Source organism: Pipistrellus kuhlii, unplaced genomic scaffold (assembly GCF_014108245.1).
Source record: "Pipistrellus kuhlii isolate mPipKuh1 unplaced genomic scaffold, mPipKuh1.p scaffold_m20_p_22, whole genome shotgun sequence".
NCBI classification, from domain to species: Eukaryota; Metazoa; Chordata; class Mammalia; order Chiroptera; family Vespertilionidae; genus Pipistrellus; species Pipistrellus kuhlii.
In genome coordinates this window covers 5498400-5519360 of record NW_023425521.1, presented here as the reverse complement: position 1 = coordinate 5519360, position 20961 = coordinate 5498400, and the positions used below count along the sequence as shown (strand labels likewise).

Genomic DNA, 20961 nt, shown 5'->3' with positions numbered 1-20961 from the left:
AAGAGCCCGGCCGAGGAGGGAAGGCGGAGACCTGGCTCCCCTCTCCCCGCAGGGGCCCGGGCGGGAAGGGCAGCGTCCAGCGGGGAGCCAGCGGGGGCCCTGGGTGCCGCCTCGGGAGCCTCGCCTCCACAGGGCGGGGGGCGGGGGCGTCCTCAACACCTGGTCCCGCCTCCCTCTGGGAGCGACCCGGTTAGTCTCTCCTGGCGACAGGCAGGCGTTTCTGGGAAGGATGCCAGGGGAGGTGGGGCAATTGTCTGCTCCGCTGGAGGGAACGGAGCCTTCCCTGCACAACAGATCAATAGTCTGTGTTTCTGATGGGGAACCTGGTAAGTGAGACCGAACTGACATTGTGTGAGGGGTACGAACCCAAACCCAAACCCACACACAGGAAACGGAGAACCAGGAACAGGATCATCGACGTGGTCACCGGTGCCCGGCCTGGGACAGAACTGATAGTGTGGCTGCCCTGTTCCCTCACCTAGGAAGTGGGCTTTCCCCCACCCTCCTGGGGCCAGTCAAGTGTGGAAGAAGACATGCTAGAATCATCCCACTGACGTCTATTCCACACCTGCTGTGACTCAGGCCATGTGCTGGCCGCAGGGTGCAGAGATGCAAGACGCAGTCCCTTCTCAAAGTCCCTTCACATGCTAGTGGGGAAGACACAGATAATAAATAATATCGACATGACTATCGGACGGTGCCCACACGCATGGTGATGGACGAGCACACTGCATGTGCATGTGTGTGTTTCTGGATGGCTGGTCGGTGGAACACCGTGGCCAAGCTTCTCTGAGACTGAGCGGGGCACGCAAGTGGGGAGAGGAAACCACATTGCCAGGCGCCCACAAGGCCAACAGAGGGTGCTGTGGAGGCTCCACAGCCTCCGGACTGACCCTGACGTTCTCTGTACCCAGAGAACCAGGCTGCATCCCCACCAGGAAGGGGGCCTTTGTCTGCGGGCACTGATGTGCCCCAGGATTGGCCTCTCTGAACAGCTGTGCAGAACGTGAGAAGTTTGTCACCAGAAACACGCTCCTCAGCCCTTATACCAGCCCGGCTCAGAGCGTAAGCAACACCGATCACACACAAAACTATCGCCCGGGTGCTGCTGACTGGACCGGGAGTACCTTCCTGCAAGACCAGAGCCAGCTGGGTATGGGAAGCTTGAGTGAGCTCCATCCTCTCCGAAGGCAAGACGTTGCCCTCTCCCCTCCCCAGGCCTCACTTTCCCAACCCTAACGATGCCCCGATACTCCAGAGAGAGAGGCAGCCGGTTCTCTCCCGACCGGATCCGAGCTTCCTCCAGCCCCGCTCCCGCCTCACCCTGGATCCGCAGGCTCTCCTGGTACTGGATGATGAAGTACTCCTGCGTCTGCTGCAGCTTCTTCAGCTCGCTCTCCGTGTCCTGCGTGACCAGCCGCAGCTCCTCGAAGGTCTGGTTGATCTGAAGGTGCTTCTGGGACATGATGTCGGCCAGACTTCCCGCCGGTGAGGCGCCCTGGACACAGACGGGGGCAGAGCGTGGGCGGCCGTGAGCTGGGCAGCGAGGACCGGAGACCGCCCACCTCGGGCCCGAACGCAAGGGATCGGCCGGCACCCATCAGGGGGATGGAACTCCATTATCTTCCTTTTGAGTCCCCGGCATTGCTGACGTCATGTGTGAGAACTGGCGTAGAGCGGGGAAGGAGGAGAAAAGGGGGAGCTGGCGGATCCTGGCGTCTTCCTCAAACACAGGAGGAATGCCTAGGGCAGCTCTGGCCTCTCACGGCCCATCTGATGCCCTTCTAAGTCACCTGGGTTTTCCCACTAAGGGTGATGACCCCTGGGGACAGAGTGGGGAGCAGGCAGGTGAACACACATGGTCTTTGTTCTCGCTCAAGACCTACTTGTGACTGAGGGGAGAGGGAGACGGGGGCCCCTCTCCCAGGGGTCATCCTGCAGACCCCGAAGGGAAGGTACACGGAGGCATCCACAGGGGCTTTGTGGACCCAGGCATGTACGAGGCCCGGTCTGATCCCTTCTTTCCCCAACCGCTGGCCCAGAGGAGGCGGGCAGAAGTCGCACCTGAGTATAGACATGACTTTACTGAAAAGCGACCCATTTGGGGTTGAATTACTAATTGTTTTGTGGCTGCGAGCTCATCGAGGCTATAAACCAGTTAAGACCAGAGTATGGTCTTCTGTTTCCTTTAGGACAGGCTCTGTTTATAGAGACACCATGGTCACCATGACAAACGGGGTCCGGAGGGAAGTGGGCGAGATGGGGGTCCCCAGCTCCTCTCCCCACGCCCAGGGGGCACTCACGTTGTTGGCTTCTCGGACCAGCCTCTGCTCGTTGTACAGAATGTGCCGGATGCAGCGGACCAGCTCCAGGGGGCAGCGGTCATACGTGTTCTGAAAGAATCCAAGAGCAGACAGTCGCTTGGTCCCACTCCGAGCTCGGGGCCTACCCCCGCCTTAGAGGAGACGCCTAGAGACACGACGGGGTAATCACGAGGTGTGTCGCTCCCCCCATATCAATGGGGGACAAGGAAAGCACGTTGTCAAAGGCCTAAGAAGAAGAGAAGAGTATTTTACTAGTACTTCTTGCACCCTAATTTGCCCCGAGTACTAGGGCATCCTTCTTGGACACAGGAAGGATAAACCCCAAAAAAGGCCACATCAGAGGAGAATCTGGACAGCACGTTGCTGGGCAATCAAAACTACTCCACCAGCTGAAACCAGTTTGGCTCAGTGGATAGAGTGTCGGCCTGCGGACTGAAAGGTCCCGGGTTCGATTCTGGTCAAAGGCATGTACCTTGGTTGCGGGCACATCCCCAGTAGGGGGTGTGCAAGAGGCAGCTGATCGATGATTCTCTCTCATCGATGTTTCTAACTCTCTATCCCTCTCTCTTCCTCTCTGTAAAAAAAAAAAAAAAATCAATAAAATATATATATATTTTTAAAAAAATACCCCACCAGAGACGGGGAGATGGACATTGTACGTCTCAGATGTGATTCCGTGAGAAGGATGTGACAACACTTAAGAGTGCGGATCAGGGTTGTGTAACCTGAGTCTAATCATGAGGAAACGCCACACAGACCCGACGTGAGATACGTTTTATCTTAAAAAGCAGAGGCGCTACGTTACTTCAGCATGTTCGTGTAGCAAAAGACAAAGAAAGGCTGAGAAAACAGTTCCAGATGGAAGGCAATTAAAGAGACAGGATGACTAGATGCAAGACGTGACCTGGGACTGGATCCTGGCCGGGAGGGGGGAAAAGTGCCCGAAAGGTCATTGGACAAGATGGGAAGACGGACGTAACGTCACCTGCGGGTGTTCTGTCCAAGCACCGTTCACTGATGGCGCTAACAGGATAACAACGGTGTAAGGGAAATGGACTCGGAGGTGCTTAGGGCAGAGGGAAAGGGACACGGTATGCACAACTTACTCTCCAGGGACCAAAACAATGCGTGTATGTGGAGATCCTACCATAAAGCCAATGTTAACAACGGGGTCTTTGTATCAACCTTGCAACTTTTTATAAACTTGAAGTCATTTTCAGATACAACGTCTAAAGAGAGTGACAGCCGTGACAATAAACAACAGGATCTTTATGCAGGCAACCTGGCCGCCCGCGCTGGGCTGGAGAGGGAGGACTTCACGAAGGAGGGGTCCCGCCCGGGGGGGGAGGACAGCGGTGACCAGGCTCGCACCCACCTGGAGCTGCTTGGCGTAGTGCCCCAGCTTGATCTTCAGCAAGAACCCGTCTTCCCCCACCTGGTGCTCCGCCTTCTTCTGCAGCTCCTGCACCAGGCCCTCCAGGAGCTGGGTGGCCTTAATGTTCTCCTGTGGATTATCAAGATCTATTGAGTCCCTAGGGGAAAAAAATTACATACATATGTATACATACATGCACACGAGCCTATACAAATGCAGCCTCAACACGTCGCACCTCGTCTTTGGCTACAGAGATCTCGGCATAAAGCTCTCGGCAAACTTTAGGGGAGGTTCCGTTCAGACTGACGAGATGCCTCCATGAGTCCAATCCTAACCCACCGACTGCATGAGTGGACTGTATAGGACCCTATTTTCTTTCTCTTGTTCTTTCTCCCTTCCTTCCTTCCTTCCTTTCTTCCTTCCTTCCTTCCTTCCTTCCTTCCTTCCTTCCTTCCTTCCTTCCTTCCTTCCTTCCTATTTTTTTTTACAATGTACTGCCCTTTCTCCTTCCTCCTACACGTGCTCTGGTGCTTATGCTCTCTGCCGGGAATGGAGAGGAAAGGGCTGTGAGTGCCCTGAAGGAAATAGGGCTCCGATAATTTCCTATTTATAGTCACCCCTTCATGGTGTAAGGGACACAATGTCCAGAATGGTCTACTTTTTTCCCCCCACCCTCGACTGGTTCTATATGTTGCTAATGTCACAGAGAGTATTTTCCGAAGACAGGTGAAACAGCACTCATTGCTGTTTCTAAGGAGCCTCGGAAATGACTTCTTCAGACAGACGCTTCCCCCGAGTGTTCGCACAGGTCGCAGGCCTGGGACCTGCAGCAGCACTAACTCCCCTGGGGAACCGGAGACGCTGCATTCGCACAGAGCCAGGCAACCGGTGACAGGGTTTGGGTGGCCTCCCTTCCCCCCTCTCTCCATCCCCCCCTTCTCAACCCCCCTCTCTTGGACGCTCTCATGTTTTAAACAATTTAAGGCAGGAGTTGCTATTTAGCAGAACTTAATTACTCTGCTCACTGCAGAAACCCAACAGCTATCAGACTGAAATAATACTCAGTTACTGTTGCTCAGGTCTAGAGCCGAACAAGAGATTTGGTGCAGCTAGCGACTAATTTCAAACAGAGGCCCAGCAGGGGTACCACACACTGATAGCGGACTTCATCAAACGATATGCTGAAATGTGCACTTGGAGAAGGCAGGAGAGAAAGTCAGATGTGCAATGTGCATGTTCCACGGACCAAATAAAACAGACATTAAATAAAAGACTGGGAGGAAGGGATGGCGGCCCAGCATGCACCCCGGTGTCAATTGGCAACAAGGCTCCTCGTCCCAGGAAGCCATCCTTGAGAAGATCCAGCCTCAGAGCAAAACTCATGGAAAACAAGCACTGGTGCTTGCAGTTAATTCTCTGTTCCTTCCCCCTCAGTCACCTCTTTCCCGCCCCCCCCCCCAAAAAAAAATATTTTCTTACTGTGTACATGAAGGACTGGACATTTTTATTAAAATTTTTATATTCCTTTTTAAAATATTTTTTTTTATTGATTTCAGACATGAAGGGAGAGGGAGAGAGAGAAACATCAATGATGAGAGGGAAACATTGATTGGCTGCCTCCTGCACATCGCCCACTGGGGACTGAGCCCACAACCTGGGCATGTGCCCTGATCGAATTGTGGTCTCCTGGTTCATCGGTCAACGCTCAGCCACTGAGCCGCGCCGGCCAGGCTAAAATCTTTATGTTCTTTTTTTTTTTTTTTTTTTTAATGTATTTTATTGATTTTATACAGAGAGGAAGGGAGAGAGATAGAGAGTTAGAAACATCGATGAGAGAGAGTCATCCATCAATCAGCTGCCTCTTGCACACCCCCCACTGGAGATGTGCCCGCAACCAAGGTACATGCCCTTGACCGGACTCGAACCCGGGACCCTTCAGTCCCCAAGCCGACATTCTATCCATTGAGCCAAACCGGTCCCGGCTAAAATCTTTATATTCTTGAGAAAACCCAAACGAGGGAAAATTCTGGAGTTATCGGGGCGAGAACTTCATAAGTTAAATAAATGTCTGATAACTATGTTGTATACCTGAAATGAATGTAACATTGTATGTCACTGCCATGGGGGGGAAATTTTTTTTTAACTAAATAAAATTCAGATTTCCTTTACTATCAACAAGTCTTTTAACATTTGCTCAGTAGGAAGACGACGTGGAAACTCTATCAAATGAAATTTTGAATAAACAGAAACTTCCTCTTCATGTCTTTCTGAACTCTTCGAGATCATTAAAAAGGGAAAGGAAATGGAAAAGCATGAAGCAAGGTGCAGTTAGTTGGCATGCTCACATTTAGCTCTTTTTTTTCTCACTTAATTACACGAGGCTGATTTTTTTTTTTTTTTTTTTTAATTGCCTAGAAAATTGCCTACCTGGTGCTCTCTAGTTTCTGGAGAGAAATTTGCCACTAATTTCACAACTGCGACTCTGCCCGGCAGTGCTACTGCCAGGGATGCAGCCCTCTTGAAAAGCGTGAAGGCTGTCTCTCCCCTTCCCCCTCTCCCCGAACCGCCCTCCCCACCCCGGGTCTGTCAGAGAGGCCGCGCCACCCGCACCCGCCACCCGCCACCCGCCACCCGCAGTGATGCAGGCCTGAAGCAGAGGCTGAGTCTGTCAGATCAGATTGACAGGCTGGTGACAAACCAACCTGCGTCAGGCCCTGAGCAGAGCAGCAGGCATCCTGCTGCCTGGGTGTGACAGTGTCAATGACAAATACTCCTTATCAGCTGGCTGCATTGTACTCATTCTAAAGGAGTTTAAAAACAACCCCCCCCCAACATATAATAAAGAGTAATTTGAAAACAAGAAAAATAAACATGCTTATTACATCTGCCATCAAGATTTAGTCTTTTTGTGTCTATATAATTTACATATAAACGTAAAAACACCAATGTCTCTCCATTGTTAAATTTGTTAACAATATTATTATTATTATTATTATTATTATGTGAATAGACATACCTTATCTGTCCCATTCAGCACTAAATTCTATGTGGACAAAGGTTTTAATTTTTTCATATGAACTCTGCTACCTAGGACTCTGCTAGGCACCCTACAGGCACTCAAAACATTGGTTCATTGGGTTTTACTAGCTGCAATGCTCAAACGTTTTTAGCCAGAATTAAAGAGAAGATATATATTTTTTTTATTTTTATTTTTAGATATCCTATTTAAAAAAAATTTTTTTTTAATTGATTTCAGAGAGAAAGAGAGAGAGAGACAGAAACATCAATGATGAGAAAGAATCATTGATCGGCTTCCTCCTGCATGCCCCATTCTGGGGATTGAGCCCACAACCTGTGACCTCATAGGTCAATGCTCAACCTCTGAGTCATGCCAGCCGGGTGGAAGATACCCTTTAAAAAAAAAAACCAAAAAACCCTAAGAGTCATTCTATCTTTCTAAAATTTCAGATGGCGCCAAATACCTCTTCATGAGTCAGGATTTTTTTTTTTTAAGGTGTAAGTTTTGGAGTCCCCATCGTGTTATCTTTCCAAATGTGAATATGCTTGTGCTTCATGAAGTGTGACAGAGAAAAGCCGCTCACTCACCAGGGCTGGCTCTCGATCCACTGGGACAGGTAGTGGCGCACCTCGATGGGGAAGTGCTGGCCGTACAGGGCCTGCATCTGGTGCAGGGCATCCCCCTGCAGCTGCTGGGCCTGGATCCACACGGCCATGTTCACAACCTGCCGAACAAACAACCGGGGGTTTGGGTGGTGTTTTTCTTCCCCTTTTAAGTCCACAAGAATAAATATTAATGTAGTTAAAAAGCTGGAGATAATTGCTTTTTAAGCCCTTTCTGGTAGACTGAGGATCAGGGTTCTTGAACTGAATGTTAGCGTTACAATGTTTTCAGGATGTAGGCGGCCATGGGAAGGTACCTAAGTGGGCCCATAAAGCTCTGACTGGCCCATAAATCGAAGTCCTAGAAGCAGAAGTGCAAGGCAGCCTTAGGGGGAGAACTGCCTATAGCTTTGATATCATAGACATTTTCTTTACTTTAAAATTTCTTTATTGATGAAGGTATCACATATTTGTCCTCAACCCCCCATTCCAATCGCCCACCCCCCTATTGTCCTTGACCACTAGTTAGGCTCATTTTCTTTACTTTTGTTCAGAACTTGAAGCAACCATAAGCAGCATCTGAATAGTAATGATACATAATTAGCATGGGGATTTTTAAAAATCACTTGTTTCATATTCTTGTTTTGACTTTTAAGAATCGCAGCAAACATACTGCCATTTTTTAAAAAGAGGAAAGTGAAGATGTCTGAAGCATGGATAGAACCCTATGGATGATGACTAGTTACCTAAGCAACAACGCTCTGCACACGAAGGGCACAACTTTATGGGAAAAACATCCCAAGGTTCACCTTCTGAGCCATGGCTAAGGAATTTAAGAAGCAATGTTCTGTTAAATGACGGCCTTTAGAAACCTTCCAGACATAAAAACAATACATTCCAGCGGAGAGTCAGAAACAAGAACCATTATATTCCAATCGTGGGCAGGTTTTTAAAATATGCTCTCGATTTCAGGAAAAAAACAAACGAAAGTCTCATAAAACTACCAAGATGCCTTCTCAGACCCACCTGAGAATTCTAAATTCATCTGGCAGGAACACTCTGGGCTTAACCTGACTGCAGTGGTAACATGACTTTCATGTCCACAGAAGGGACGAACACGGAACCTTGCTCTAACTCTGATATAAGGCAGGGCTATCTCTAATCCCATCCTAAAAAATGTGGCTATTGATTGGCACAGTTCTCCCAAGAGCCGTTACGGTTGGGGTCCTGTCGATGAGAGCTCGCTCTTGTTGAATACCAGAGACGACAGGACTGGGTTAGGAAATAAAAACCCCATCTCGGTTAGTTATCGTTATCCAATAGCATAACCCTGAGCTATTTATGGGCCTCGTCAGTTAGCCAGCAGCGGGGCGTGGGGAGGGCGCCAGCTACCTATTTTAGCCTTGCGCAATGCTATAGGACACGTGAGCGGTGTGCAAGTTTATTTAGAGCTTTGGGGGGGGGGGGGGGCCTGAGATCACCACCGTCACCCAAGACATCACGTTTCGATGGCCGAGCGTTTACCAGGGGAGAGACTCTTGGATGAAGGAGCTCCCTCCGCATTACGATCAAACATCTGGAAGACATTGAATTGTACAATGTCATTTTTAATCACATAAATCATGTCCCAAGATTTTGGAAACTTGGAAGAGACACCAAAGCATGTTTTTTGTTTTTTTTTGATAAAAGGTAAAGGGATGGATGGGTGGACGGACGGAGGCGCATAGGCATTTACACGTATGGGATGAAAGAAGGATGAATAAAAGAATGCAGGTTTTAGTCTCCTTTAGTGAAGGGAACTGGAGAGAAGACCTCACCACGGTTCTTGTAGTGACTCGTGAAAGATACCAGCGGACTGCCAGGACCGGTTTGGCTCAGTGGATAGAGCGTCGCCTGCGGACTGAAAGGTCCCAGGTTCGATTCCGGTCAAGGGCATGTACCTTGGTTGCGGGCACATCCCCAGTAGGGGGTGTGCAAGAGGCAGCTGATCGATGATTCTCTCTCATCAATGTTTCTAACTTTCTATCCCTCTCTCTTAAAAAAAAAAAAAAATCAATAAAATATATTTTAAAAAAAAGAAAAGGTTCCAGCGGACAGGAAAGCAATCCTGCATCCTGCGTTCGTTAACTGAACTGACCCAAGAGACACAAGAAGGAAAAACGTTTCTCTCCTCAGAGCCTCCTTCTCAGTCCACCCAAGTAACGTCACGGTCTGGTCGCTTTACCCGTCTATTTTCTTCCCGTCACCGACCACTTCCGGACTTTTATCCCGTATTTGTCTGCGGTCTCCCCGCCGGGCAGAAGTCGCCCAAACACAATGCCTGTTTTGTCCACCGCTTCTTCTCTTGGGCCTAGAACAGTGCCTGGCACATCAGCAGTCAGTCAATGTTTCTTTCTGTTGCCTAAATAAAGGTCTACGCACCACTTGGTCAAATCCATAAGCTCTTTTCAAAGTCACTCTGGAACAAGATGATCAGTATGAAATGCCCAGCAAGAAGCTGGAACACATCTTAACACGGGGATGACTTTCTAATGTGGACGAGTCTATACTTACAATGGCCTATCTGTTCCTTAGTAATGCTTGCCACCATTTGTCACTTTTCCTTTTCGTTTCCATTCATCTGTTTTTGTCTGTCTTCCCCTCTGAACTCCGAAGGACGGTACGTGACAAGAACACAGCTATTCGCTTCTGTGTCCCCAGTGCAGAGCCTAGCACGGCGGCCTGACACGGCAAGCAGTCGATAAACACTTGCTGAGTGGTTACACACACACCAAATATTTGGCCAATGTTTCACGTGTCCTGCTGTCGCAGCATATGCCAGGAGTCTATTATTGTTTTGTTTTGTTTTTAAAATATATATATTTTATTGATGTTTTACAGAGAGGAAGAGAGAGGGATAGAGAGTTAGAAACATCAATGAGAGAGAGTCATCGATCAGCTGCCTCTTGCACACCCCCTACTGGGGATGTGCCCGCAACCAAGATACATGCCCTTGACCGGAATTGAACCCGGGACTTTTCAGTCTGCAGACCGACACTCTACCACTGACCCAAACCGGTTTCGGCCTATTATTATTTTTGTTTGTTTGTTTTTGTTAATCCTTACCTAAGGATATTTTTTCCATTTTTTTTTTTTTTTCTTGAGAGAGTGGAACGGAGGGAGGAAGAGAGAGAAATAACAGATAAATGTCGATGTAAGAGAGATACATCCATTGGTTTCCTCCTGCACATGCCCAACCGGGGCAGGGAATCCAGCCTGCAAGTGAGATATGTGCCCTTCAGTTGGTGCTCTAACCACTGAGCACACTGGCCAGGGCCTATTATTGTTTTAAGAAAGACCACGGTGATATGCCAAACGTAGTAGGGGTACTATATAGACATCATACATTCATTTTGTCTCGTGGGTTGGTTTTTTTTTTTGTGTGTGTGTGTGTGGGTTTTGTTGTTGTTAATCCTCACCCAACGATATTTTTTTCCATTGATTTTTAGAGAGTGTGGAAGGGAGGGTGAGAGACAGAGAGTGAAATATCGATGTGAGAGAGACACATCGATTGGTTGCCTCCTGTACGCACCATGACTCGGGACTGGGGATCGAGCCTGCAACTGAGGTACATGCCCTTGATGGAATCAAACCGGCCACCCTCAGTCTGGTGTTCTAACCACTGAGCAACCCAACGAGGGCTTGTCTTGTATTTTACATTAGTTCTTAGTTTTCATCAAACAGTGGGATGCTGAGCTGTTAGCATTTGTCAGAATATTTTTTTGGCTCCAAATATAACAGTTACTTTCTAAAATGCCACTTGAAGAATAATAGCTGGAAAATATAAGGTGGCAACCAACTCATTTTGATAAATACAGTGTACTTTAATTCCACGACACGAACATTCTTTGATAAAGTAGGTTTTGCCTATGAGAAGTAAAATAAAATAAAATAAAATAAAAAAATACACAAAGTAATACAGAATCATTTTTACTTTTTAACTAAAAATTACATATGCATGGAAAATGGGGTAACTTCACTGAGATTATTATGTAACAACTTAAAATATGTGGTTGAAAGTGAATCTAAATATCAAGGAATTAAAAATCTGATGAACAGATTTAGAATGTAATGGAATATAATAGAATCAGGGGCATAGAAAGGGAGTGGACTGACAATTCTCAGGGGGAAAAGGGTGTGGGAAGGGCCTGGACAAAAATCGTACAGATGAGGATGGCGGGGGCGGGGGGGGGGGGGGGGGATAAGGGCAGAGGGTGGGTGGGAACCAGGTGGAGGGGAGCTATGTGGGGGGGGAGGAACAATTGTAATAATCTGAACAATAAAGATTCATTAAGTTTAAAAAAATAAAAATAAAATATGTGGTTGAGGGAGAAAAAAACGCACTTTCCCCAATCGTATCAATAAAACCTAGATTAAGCACCAGTGCTTTTCTACATGCAGGTAGCCACTGGCCACACCCATGACCGGGCGACACCTACACCTGCACAAGCTTATCCTCTGCCCTTTCTCGCCAGCCTGGCTGCTCCCACGGCCTGGCTGCTCCCCACGGCCTGGCTGCTCCCCACGGCCTGGCTGCTCCCCACGGGCGGTGCCTGCCCCTCCCCCCCGCCCCGCCCTGGCCTCTGTGCACTCTCTCTTCTGCTTATTTACGGGCAGCTCCCTCGTCAATGCGTGAGGTTCTGACAAGGGAAGTGGTTTGTGTCTTCGGTAAATCATCACAGGGGCTTCTCGAAAGACTGGGAAATGGATTCACAATCTTATTTTTAGCCGAAGATGAGAACTGTGTGAGCGCTGCTTAGGTGCACTGGGTGTTCAGGAGCGTTCCCGGCGACCCAGCACAGCGCTGGACGCAGGCCGGCGTGCTTTCTGAGCGCGTGAGCACCTGCACCCACTCTGTCCTGGACGCTGCTCGGGCGTGCCAGGCCAGAGAACGTGGACCCTCGGGCAGTTGTTAAAAAAGGCCTCGGAGTTTAATAGCTCCTAATGATACGGGCTTATTGAAAGCCATAAAAATAAATGCCCACTAACAAATAAATTATACCAGTGCCTGGGATTTAGGGATAATTTTGTCTCAATAATAAGTACCTTTTTATGAGATGCTTTTCCTTTTAAAAAGAAAGCATAGAACTTTGTAAAGAAAAACATCACGGTCTCTGAATTCTTCCGGAACACTGTGGCCAAAGTCACGCCCTTAGCTGAGCTCTGAGCTGAGAAATGTGGGGGACAGGACAACAGCAGGTCCTGAGGCAGATGGGCCAACGGCGTGGCTGACTTCCAGCGTGGGAGGGGAGAGGGAGGCGTAAATGTGTGCGGGGATTTGGTCTGCCGGACTTATGTGTCTAATTTATGTCCTTAATATGTTTTAAAAAATTAGAGAGTGAGAGAGAAAGAGAGAGAGAGGTTGACTGGCTGCCTTCCCACACACCCCAGCCAGGGATCGAACCCATAAACTTGGGCATGTCCTTGACTGGAAATCAAACCGGAGATGGTTTGATGAACAGGACAGCGCCCAAGGAATGGAGCCGTACCGGCCAGGGCTAGGGGTATAATTTAAAGCATCTTTATCCCTGGCTAGTGTTCCTCAGTGGTTACCGTGTGGGGGCGAGCACGGGTTTGCCCCCTGCCACCACCCCCACCTCACCCCATCCCTATTGTGTGGGCGCCAGCAGGAGGCGAAGGGTTGATTTATCTCTCTACCTCTGTCTCCCTTCCTCCCACTCTTTCTGAAAAGCAATGGGGGGGGGGGGGGGAGGAATAGCCTCAGGTGAGGATAAAATAATGAATAAATAAAGCATTTTATAATTCCTATCCTCCATCCCACCACAACCACCACCCCATCCCATCCCATCCATCCCATCCCGGCCTCTCACATAGGGTTCAAGTTCAAACATAATGGCTGTCCCCTCAGTAGGGAAAGGCACCGGGAGGACTGCTCCTGGCTCGCCTTTGAATGAGAGAGAGTGTTGTGATGGGTGCTGTCCGGAGAGCAAGGCTGCCCCGAGCATAGTGAGTCCTCACTCAATGTGGCCGACAGGTTCTGCAACTTTAAGCAAAACGATGCACAATGAAGCCAATTTCCCCACAATTTCCCCGCTGGCTAATGATGTAAACAAGAGTTCCGTTCCTAGGGGATCTCACCTCCGTGTTAGAATGGAACCATGTTGAATGAAATGACCTGCTAAACTTCAGAAAAATAATTTAAAAGTCCTGTTCTTTCCAAGGACAATCTGAATCCTACGAATTAAAGTATGAATTATTAGCAACACATTTTTTGATTCATCCAATAAATAAGCATAACTTTAGAAATAAGGTGGAAAACTGAATTAAACTAACATTTATTAGTGTTATTATCCGCCATCAGATTTACCCCTTACAGAACACCCACTATGTTATTTAAAGTAAATGCTTCTCAGGACCTCCTCATTTAATCCTCACAAAACCCTGGGAGGTCAGCACAGTTATAATTCCCACTTTACAGATGGAGAGAACCGAGTCGGCAAATTAGACAGGATTGTAAAATGGTGCAGCTTTGGAAAGCAAGCTGGAAATTCTCCAAAAAGTGAAAACATGGGATTTCCAGAGAACCCAGCAGCTCCACTCCCGGTCACGTGCCTGAGAGAACTGAAAACATGTCTGCAAAAACGTGTGCACAAACGCTCAGAGCAGCATCATTCATAATAGCCACAGAGCAGAAATAACCCAAAGGTCCATCGACAGAAGAAGGAGTAACATGAATAGGAATGGAAACATAAAACGGATAAAATGGAATCTTATTCAGACACAAGAAGGAATAAAGTACGGACACGTCCTACAACAGGGGTGAACTTTGAAAACACGACGCTAAGCGAAAGAAGCCGGACATAAAAGGCCACATCCTATAAATTCCATGCATATGGAATGTCCAGAATAGGGAACCCCATGGGGGCACAGTAGATCGGTGGCTGCCAAGGGCTGGGGTGGCAGGGAGGGACCCTTCATGGGGACGGGTTTCTCTTGGGGGTGAGGCATTGGCTACTTCCAAGGGGCTGTGATCGAGGGGCCGCCTGGCCCGCGAGGTGGTCCTTTGCCCCCTCTCCCACGCTCCCTTTGTCCGGAGGACTGGCGGTGGTTGGCCGTGTTATTTCATGTACTTTCCTGTCTGTTGCTACATTTCACAATTCAAAAAAAAAAGAAAAAGAGTAAGAGGTTAGAATAAGAAACCTAACCGTGAAGCTCTGATTTGGGCCAAGGCATGGGCTCGTGGGCAGATGAAACAGGAGGTGTGTAAACGTTGCTTCTAATCTGATTCTAATCTGAAAAGTGGGAGGCAAGGAACCAGGATTCAAAACTGTTCAGCAGATCGGCGCCGTTTAAAGACAAAAGGGCTTCAGAAAGATTATAAACAGCAAGCTCCCTGGTTGTGTCAATATCAATGATGACACGTGTGCCGTGGTGATGGTTACCCAGTAGCAGGAACTCCGAGGGACAGAAAAACATTGAATAGTAGCAATCAAGGATTAAGGCCTCGTGCATATTAAAACTGGCCTACCATCAAGTAAGAAGGTTATAGTAAAACTTCCCCGTGCAGAAGTAGGTCAATACCAGAGCCATCTGCTCTTTAAATTTTTTTTTTCTCTAAACACTACTTTATAAGCAATCAGGAAGGCAGTTCTCTAACAAAATCAGATTATTAAACAGATGGGACAAGAGCAGAAAGAATAAAAGTATTTGGCTCGTAAAAAACATAAACAAGGAAAAATTTGCCCAGGCAACATAGAGATGATGATAATATTCTGGGAAGACAATCAGTCATAAATCTTTACGTCACGGCCAAATGATCACATATTATTTTGGGAAGAAGAGAAAAAGGGGAGGAAGTAGAATGGGGGAGAGGGGTTGGGAAGAGGAGGAAGGGCAGCTATTTGCTAAATATAAAGATCAAGTCTGTATCAGTGGGTTCGCGTATATTTAAAACTGTCACCTAAATATAACCTGGCCCAGCACACGCAACCCCATAAATAAAGAGAGTGGACTCAGACAAGGATCATCAGAGCTGCTCAAACGATTAGGTGATCCTTGTTGGAGAACAGGATGGTCACACTGGGTCAGAGTATTGCCTCACATGTTCCTTATGACTCACAGAGGGGAAAAGGCATGTATTCAGTGGAAAACGCTGGAGGACAACACCTTAGCCAAGTAATCAAACATCCCCAATCACGGGGCGAACGGACATCTTGTGCCTCCAGATGCGATGCACGGAAAGGAACACACAAACCAAACGTCTCACGTCTACTCACGAATAAACAATCGGACAAATACAGATGGTGGGACTCGTATGAAAGAAAAATGTGGAACTGTTCTAGATTAAAGGAGACTAAAAAAACATGATAACTGCCTAGAACATAGTTAAAAAAAAACAACAACACATCACAGTTCTAAAGGACATTACTGGGACAATTAAAAAATTTAATTACATTAAAAAAAATATATATATATATATATATATATATATATATATATGTTTTTATTTTAGAGAGGAAGGGAGAGGAAGAGTAAGATAGAAACATCAATGATGAGAGAGAATCATTGATCAGCTGCCTCCTGTACGCCCCCTACTGGGGACTGAGCCACAGCCTGGGCATGTGCCCTGACCGGGAATCGAACCTCCCTGGGAACCGGGAATTGAACTGTGACCTCCTGCTTCACAGATCAACACGCAACCACTGAGCCACACCAGTCGGGCTTAATTACATTGTTAACATGGCCTATCTACTGGATATTATTGTATCAATGTTACAGTTCTTGAGAGTGATAATGGCACTGAGTTTATACAGAATGACCTTGTTGTTGGTAGATACGTACTCAAGTATATAAGGGTAAAGCCATGATGTCTGACTTACTATCAAAGGGGAGAGGGAGGGAGAGGTGCTACCTAAATGTAACAACTGTGAACAGCTTGGCCAATCCAGGCAAAGTGTATATGAGTGTTCGTTGTTCCATTCTTTCAATTTTTCAGTAATTTTAGTTTTTTTCAAAATCAAAGGGAGAAAAATAAAAGCAATGAGAGTAGAGGCCTGCTCTCGCCTGGAAATGACCCCTGGCGGCACCTGAACATCAGGCCGTCTCAGACTCGGCGCTGCGGGCGGGAGGATGCTGTCCTACAAGCCGGGCCCCCTCCTACCTTCTCTCTGTGCTGAAACCCATTTAGCAACTTGAAAACCCATTTGGGAAGGAACTGCATCACTACCGCTTCCCAGGTAACTACAAACATCTGCTGGGCCCTGGCTGGGTTTGCTCAGTGGTTAGAGCATTGGCCGGAAGACTGAAGGGTCTTGGGTTTGATTCCGATCAAGGGCACCTACCTTGGAGGCAGGCTTGATCTCCCCCTGTGGGCACTCCCCCGCTCCTCTCCGTCAGGGCACATGGGGGAGCCAACCAATAGATGTGTCTCTCTCACATCCATGTTTCTCTCTCTGTCTCTTCCCCTCCCTTCCACTCTCTCTAAAAACTCCTTTTTCAAAACGATATTCCCCTTCCCCGTGACGACACACCTGAACACCCCTGGCGAACGAGAAGGCCCTTGGCAGTCTAAGGGCGACACTTCGAGGCCTCCGGAGGGCTAGAGCTACAAGGCCAGATCCCAGAAGGCCGTAGCCGGTGGTTCCCAAACTGGCGCCTACACAGAGGCCGACGGAACTGGGGGGCTCCATCCTGTCTTGTTGACTTCGTTTGTGCCCAGAACCTGCACTCACAGCCTCGCCGAGGTCTGCCTTCCCTCTCGGACCCTTCCCTGTCTCCGTCAGGCTGGGGGCAGGCAGCTCAGGCCTATTTCTGAGGACAGAGAGGCAGCCCTGAGGTCATGCCCCCCTGGGTTATGCTTTGCACTTTGGTGTGCACCCACACCAGCGCTCACCCAGCCATCAGCAGCAAACCTGGGAGAGCCCGAACTGGGCCCAGGAGAAGGTAGCATTTCCTGTGCCCTCCCCCTCCCTCTCCCTCCCTCCCTGTCCGGTAGCTTCATTCTCTGTATTTACCATAATCAGAATCTACTTTATCCTTGCCAACAAACCGTTATTTGAATGCAAATCCTTTAAACACACACACACACAGAAAGTGAACCTAACCATGTTTTGGTTAAAAGAAATGGAACACTGAAATCATGTCTGTGGAGAGAGAAATGCCTCCTTGGCGAGTTCCTGTTTGCTCACTGGATGGTGCTCCGTTGGTGAGGCCGGCCGGGCGGCAGCTTTCCGAGGACCATGCCCACGTGTGGAGGACGACGCTCGCTGTGTTTAACTCAAGCACGTCCTGCCGGAACGCGGGCCCAGCCATGGGGCAGCAGGTGGCCGGCGGCTCATCCTAAGTCCGAGGCGAAATGACACTGACATCAGGGCTCCCCCGTGTCTTAGAAAGTCAGCATGTTCGGCCTCTTGCCCAGGATGAGACACAATCACCATAGCAGAACCTTCGACATGAAGAAGGATGGAACCCGTGCACAAAGTAACTCTCACCGCGGAGTTCACTTGGCAAGAAAATAACAATTGCTTTTGCTGAGACAGACTGCTGTTTCCAGAGACAGGTTCCCTCTGGCTCCGTGTCTGCGGGGACAGCCACACGCGGCCGAGCGGCCGTCCTGACCGCACACAGCAGGTGCGCGGAGAAGCCCGCCGCTACAGGCACAGCCAGGCGAGCGGCTCCCGGGCCTCTGCTCTCCCTCGGGCTGCGCTGCGACAGGAAGCAGCAGAGAGCAGCCATTTCCTTCCCGACGGTCAGCTGCCTCCGACAGACCAGACAGAGCGCGGCTCATCCTCGCCAACTTCCCCTTCGCAGCTTGTGCGCACCGTGCTTGGTTTCCAGTAAAGCTCCAAAGAAAACAAGCCGAAGGTGAGACCCGGGACACAGTAAGGTGTCTCACCGGACGAAGGCAGAGACAGCGCGACCACAGGGAGCTGAGCTTTTCAAACAGCGGCCGGACGGTCCAAGGCCCCCAGGTGGCACGTGGGCTGATCCACACGAGGAAAAGGACGGGATAGATGTACACGGAGGTTCCCAAAGTCCGCGGTCGGTGATTGCTCTCATTCCACAGACCCGGAAACAGGCCTAGGAGGGAGGAAATCTGCCCCGAGTCCTGCAGCAAGAAAGCACAGGACCCGAAACCAGTCTGGCTCAGTGGATAGAGCGTCGGCCTGCGGCCTGAAAAGTCCTGGGTTCGAGTACGGTCAAGGGCGTATACCTTGGTTTAGGGCACATCCCCAATAAGGGGTGTGCAGGAGGGCAGCTGATCGATGTTTCTCTCTCATCGATGTTTCTAACTCTCTATCCCTCTCTCATCCTCTCTGTAAAAAAATCAATAAAATATATATTTTTAAAAAGTAAAAAAAAAAAAGGAAGCGCAGAAGCTGGGATCAAGGCTGCCCACCGGCAGGGCGCCTCCTCTCAAACCCCGCACTTACTGAAACCTCTCGCCCACCCACACGAGTTTTTCCTCGCAAGGATGCCTGTGGCTTAAGACAAAAGCTACAAAGTGAATTAACACCAAGTACAACTCCCAGAGAGATTCAAGAACATTGTCTGACATCCCAAACATGCGCTGTATGGGATGGTGAGAACGTCTAGATGACAAACCTTCGGACTCCCAAAGGGGGCCCTGTGAGGGGGGATGGCTCACCTTCACTGCCCTGAGTCCATCCGGAGTCCGCTGCGCCTGTCAGATTGTTACAGGGGGTGAGAGGAGAACAGGGAGAACGGTGCTGGCGGTGGGTACCTTCCCAATGAGGCCAGAACCGAGGCCCCGCCCGCCTGTGGTCAGAATGAACACAGAACACTGTGACACGTCCTACAAGAAGCAGGATGGGCCATAGCCGGTTTGGCTCCGTGGATAGAGCGTCGACCTGCGGACTCAAGGGTCCCAGGTTCGATTCCAGTCAAGAGCATGGACCTTGGTTTCGGGCACATCCCCAGTGGGGGGTGTGCAGGAGGCAGCTGATGTTTCTCTCTCGATGTTTCTGGCTCTTTCCCTCTCCCTTCCTCTCTGTAAAAAAATCAATAAAATATATTTAAAAAAAAAAAGAGAGAGAGCAGGATGGTTGGTTATACTTGTTACATTTGTTCCCAAATCCCTTACTGGTTTTCCATTAGATATGTTATAATCCGCCACCAAGATTTAAGAGGGAGCATCGTACTCTCCGGTTTTCTCATTACAGAGACAATAATCACTCACAAAAGGGAGAAAGCAGCTTGGGAAATACCCTGCCAGGTGAGATAGGACAGGAAAGGATACTGAAATCAGCTGTCATCTGGCAACTGTTCCCCCTTATACCAACAATTAAACGTCCACTTACTTAATGCTGATCTGCAGACCAGATGTGAATAAGTTCCTGTGATAGCGAATATTAATATGACAAACGTGTAAGTCACCACATTACTGTTTGCCGTGTACGTTATATAACTGGCTGAATGGTAGAGCATCTGGGTCCACCAAACCATGTCCCTAAGAAGTATTTACTCTTCTGAATTTAACAGGGGCCCTGGGAACAAGAGACCTAGGCGTTTTATACTTCTAGGAAAGGTGTCCCTTACAATCTTGAACACCGTTAGCTAAAAAAAGGAATCAACCCATGCTCGGATCCTATGCCTTTTATCATTTTGATCACCCTGGCTTTAATTTTTTTTTAATTATTCTTAATTGATTTTTAGAGTCAGAAACATGGATTGGCTGCCTCCTGCACTTCCCCTACTGGGATGGAGCCTATAACCTGGGTATGTGCACCGACTGGGAATCAAACCGGCGACCTTTCGGTGCATGGGACAGCGCCAGGCCAACCGAGCCGCACCAGCCAAGATTGACTGTTCCAGTTTTCCCGGTCAGGGCTCATGCCTGGGTTGTGGGCTGGATCCCCAGGGTGGGGCGTGCAGGAGGCAGCCGATCAAAGATTCTCTCTCATCATTGATGTTTCTGTCTCTCCCTCTCCCTTCCTCTCTGAAGTCAATAAAAAAAATATTTTAAATAAACGAATAAATAACTGACAGATGGATTGCTTTACCGCTCTGGAGCGAGAACGTGCCACACTCTGGGCATCAGAACTAACGCAATTTTGAGGGACCTGTCGCTTAACTGCATTGTAACTCACCCCAGGGCAGGGCAAGCTACAATTCACTCACTGTGATTCCCGCCACACAACACTGAGCGCGCGGCAGGTGTTCAAGAACCGCGTGTTAGACCCGGCGCCGGGAGACCTCCGAGTTACGAAAAAGAACCCAAATTGGGGGAAATAGCTGAGACGGCTGGCAGGTCAGCTATTTCCTTCCAGATGTTATTTTTAACGGCGCGGAGGCCATGAGCGCGGGCCCCGGTTACAGGAACAATGGGACTGAGTCACACTTTGGAGAAAATGTGGCGGAGGCGAAGCGTCGTCGCGAGCGGCACCATCCACAGACACCGGACGGTCCCTGAAACAGGGCTCCTGGCGGCGACGCCAAAGAGGAGGACTGCATGAAACGGACGGTGCCCATTCGAGCAGGAATTCCAAAGACGGCTTCTCCTCCGGGATGCAAACGAAGCCCCGGCTTTTAATTATACGCCTCAAAAGAGCGGCTGAGCGGACGCGTAAGGCGCCGTGTTTATCGACAGCCCATACGGCTCCCAGGCCAGCTACCAAACGC

At 48.9% G+C, this 20961-nt stretch overlaps 1 protein-coding gene across 2 annotated transcripts in view; it reads right to left on the bottom strand.

Moving 5' to 3' along the window:
* Window positions 1-20961, bottom strand: part of LOC118726604 (signal transducer and activator of transcription 5B) — a 63104-nt gene that overhangs the window by 16842 nt on the left and 25301 nt on the right. For both annotated transcript variants that reach the window (XM_036451568.2, XM_045586256.1), the window contains 4 exons: window positions 7306-7442; window positions 3700-3856; window positions 2304-2393; window positions 1324-1498 (listed from right to left, as the gene is read on the bottom strand). In XM_036451568.2, the coding sequence (XP_036307461.1) occupies window positions 1324-1498; window positions 2304-2393; window positions 3700-3856; window positions 7306-7433 (550 nt within the window). In that variant the 5' untranslated portion in view covers window positions 7434-7442. Of the gene's footprint in view, window positions 1-1323; window positions 1499-2303; window positions 2394-3699; window positions 3857-7305; window positions 7443-20961 lie in introns of those variants that run through there.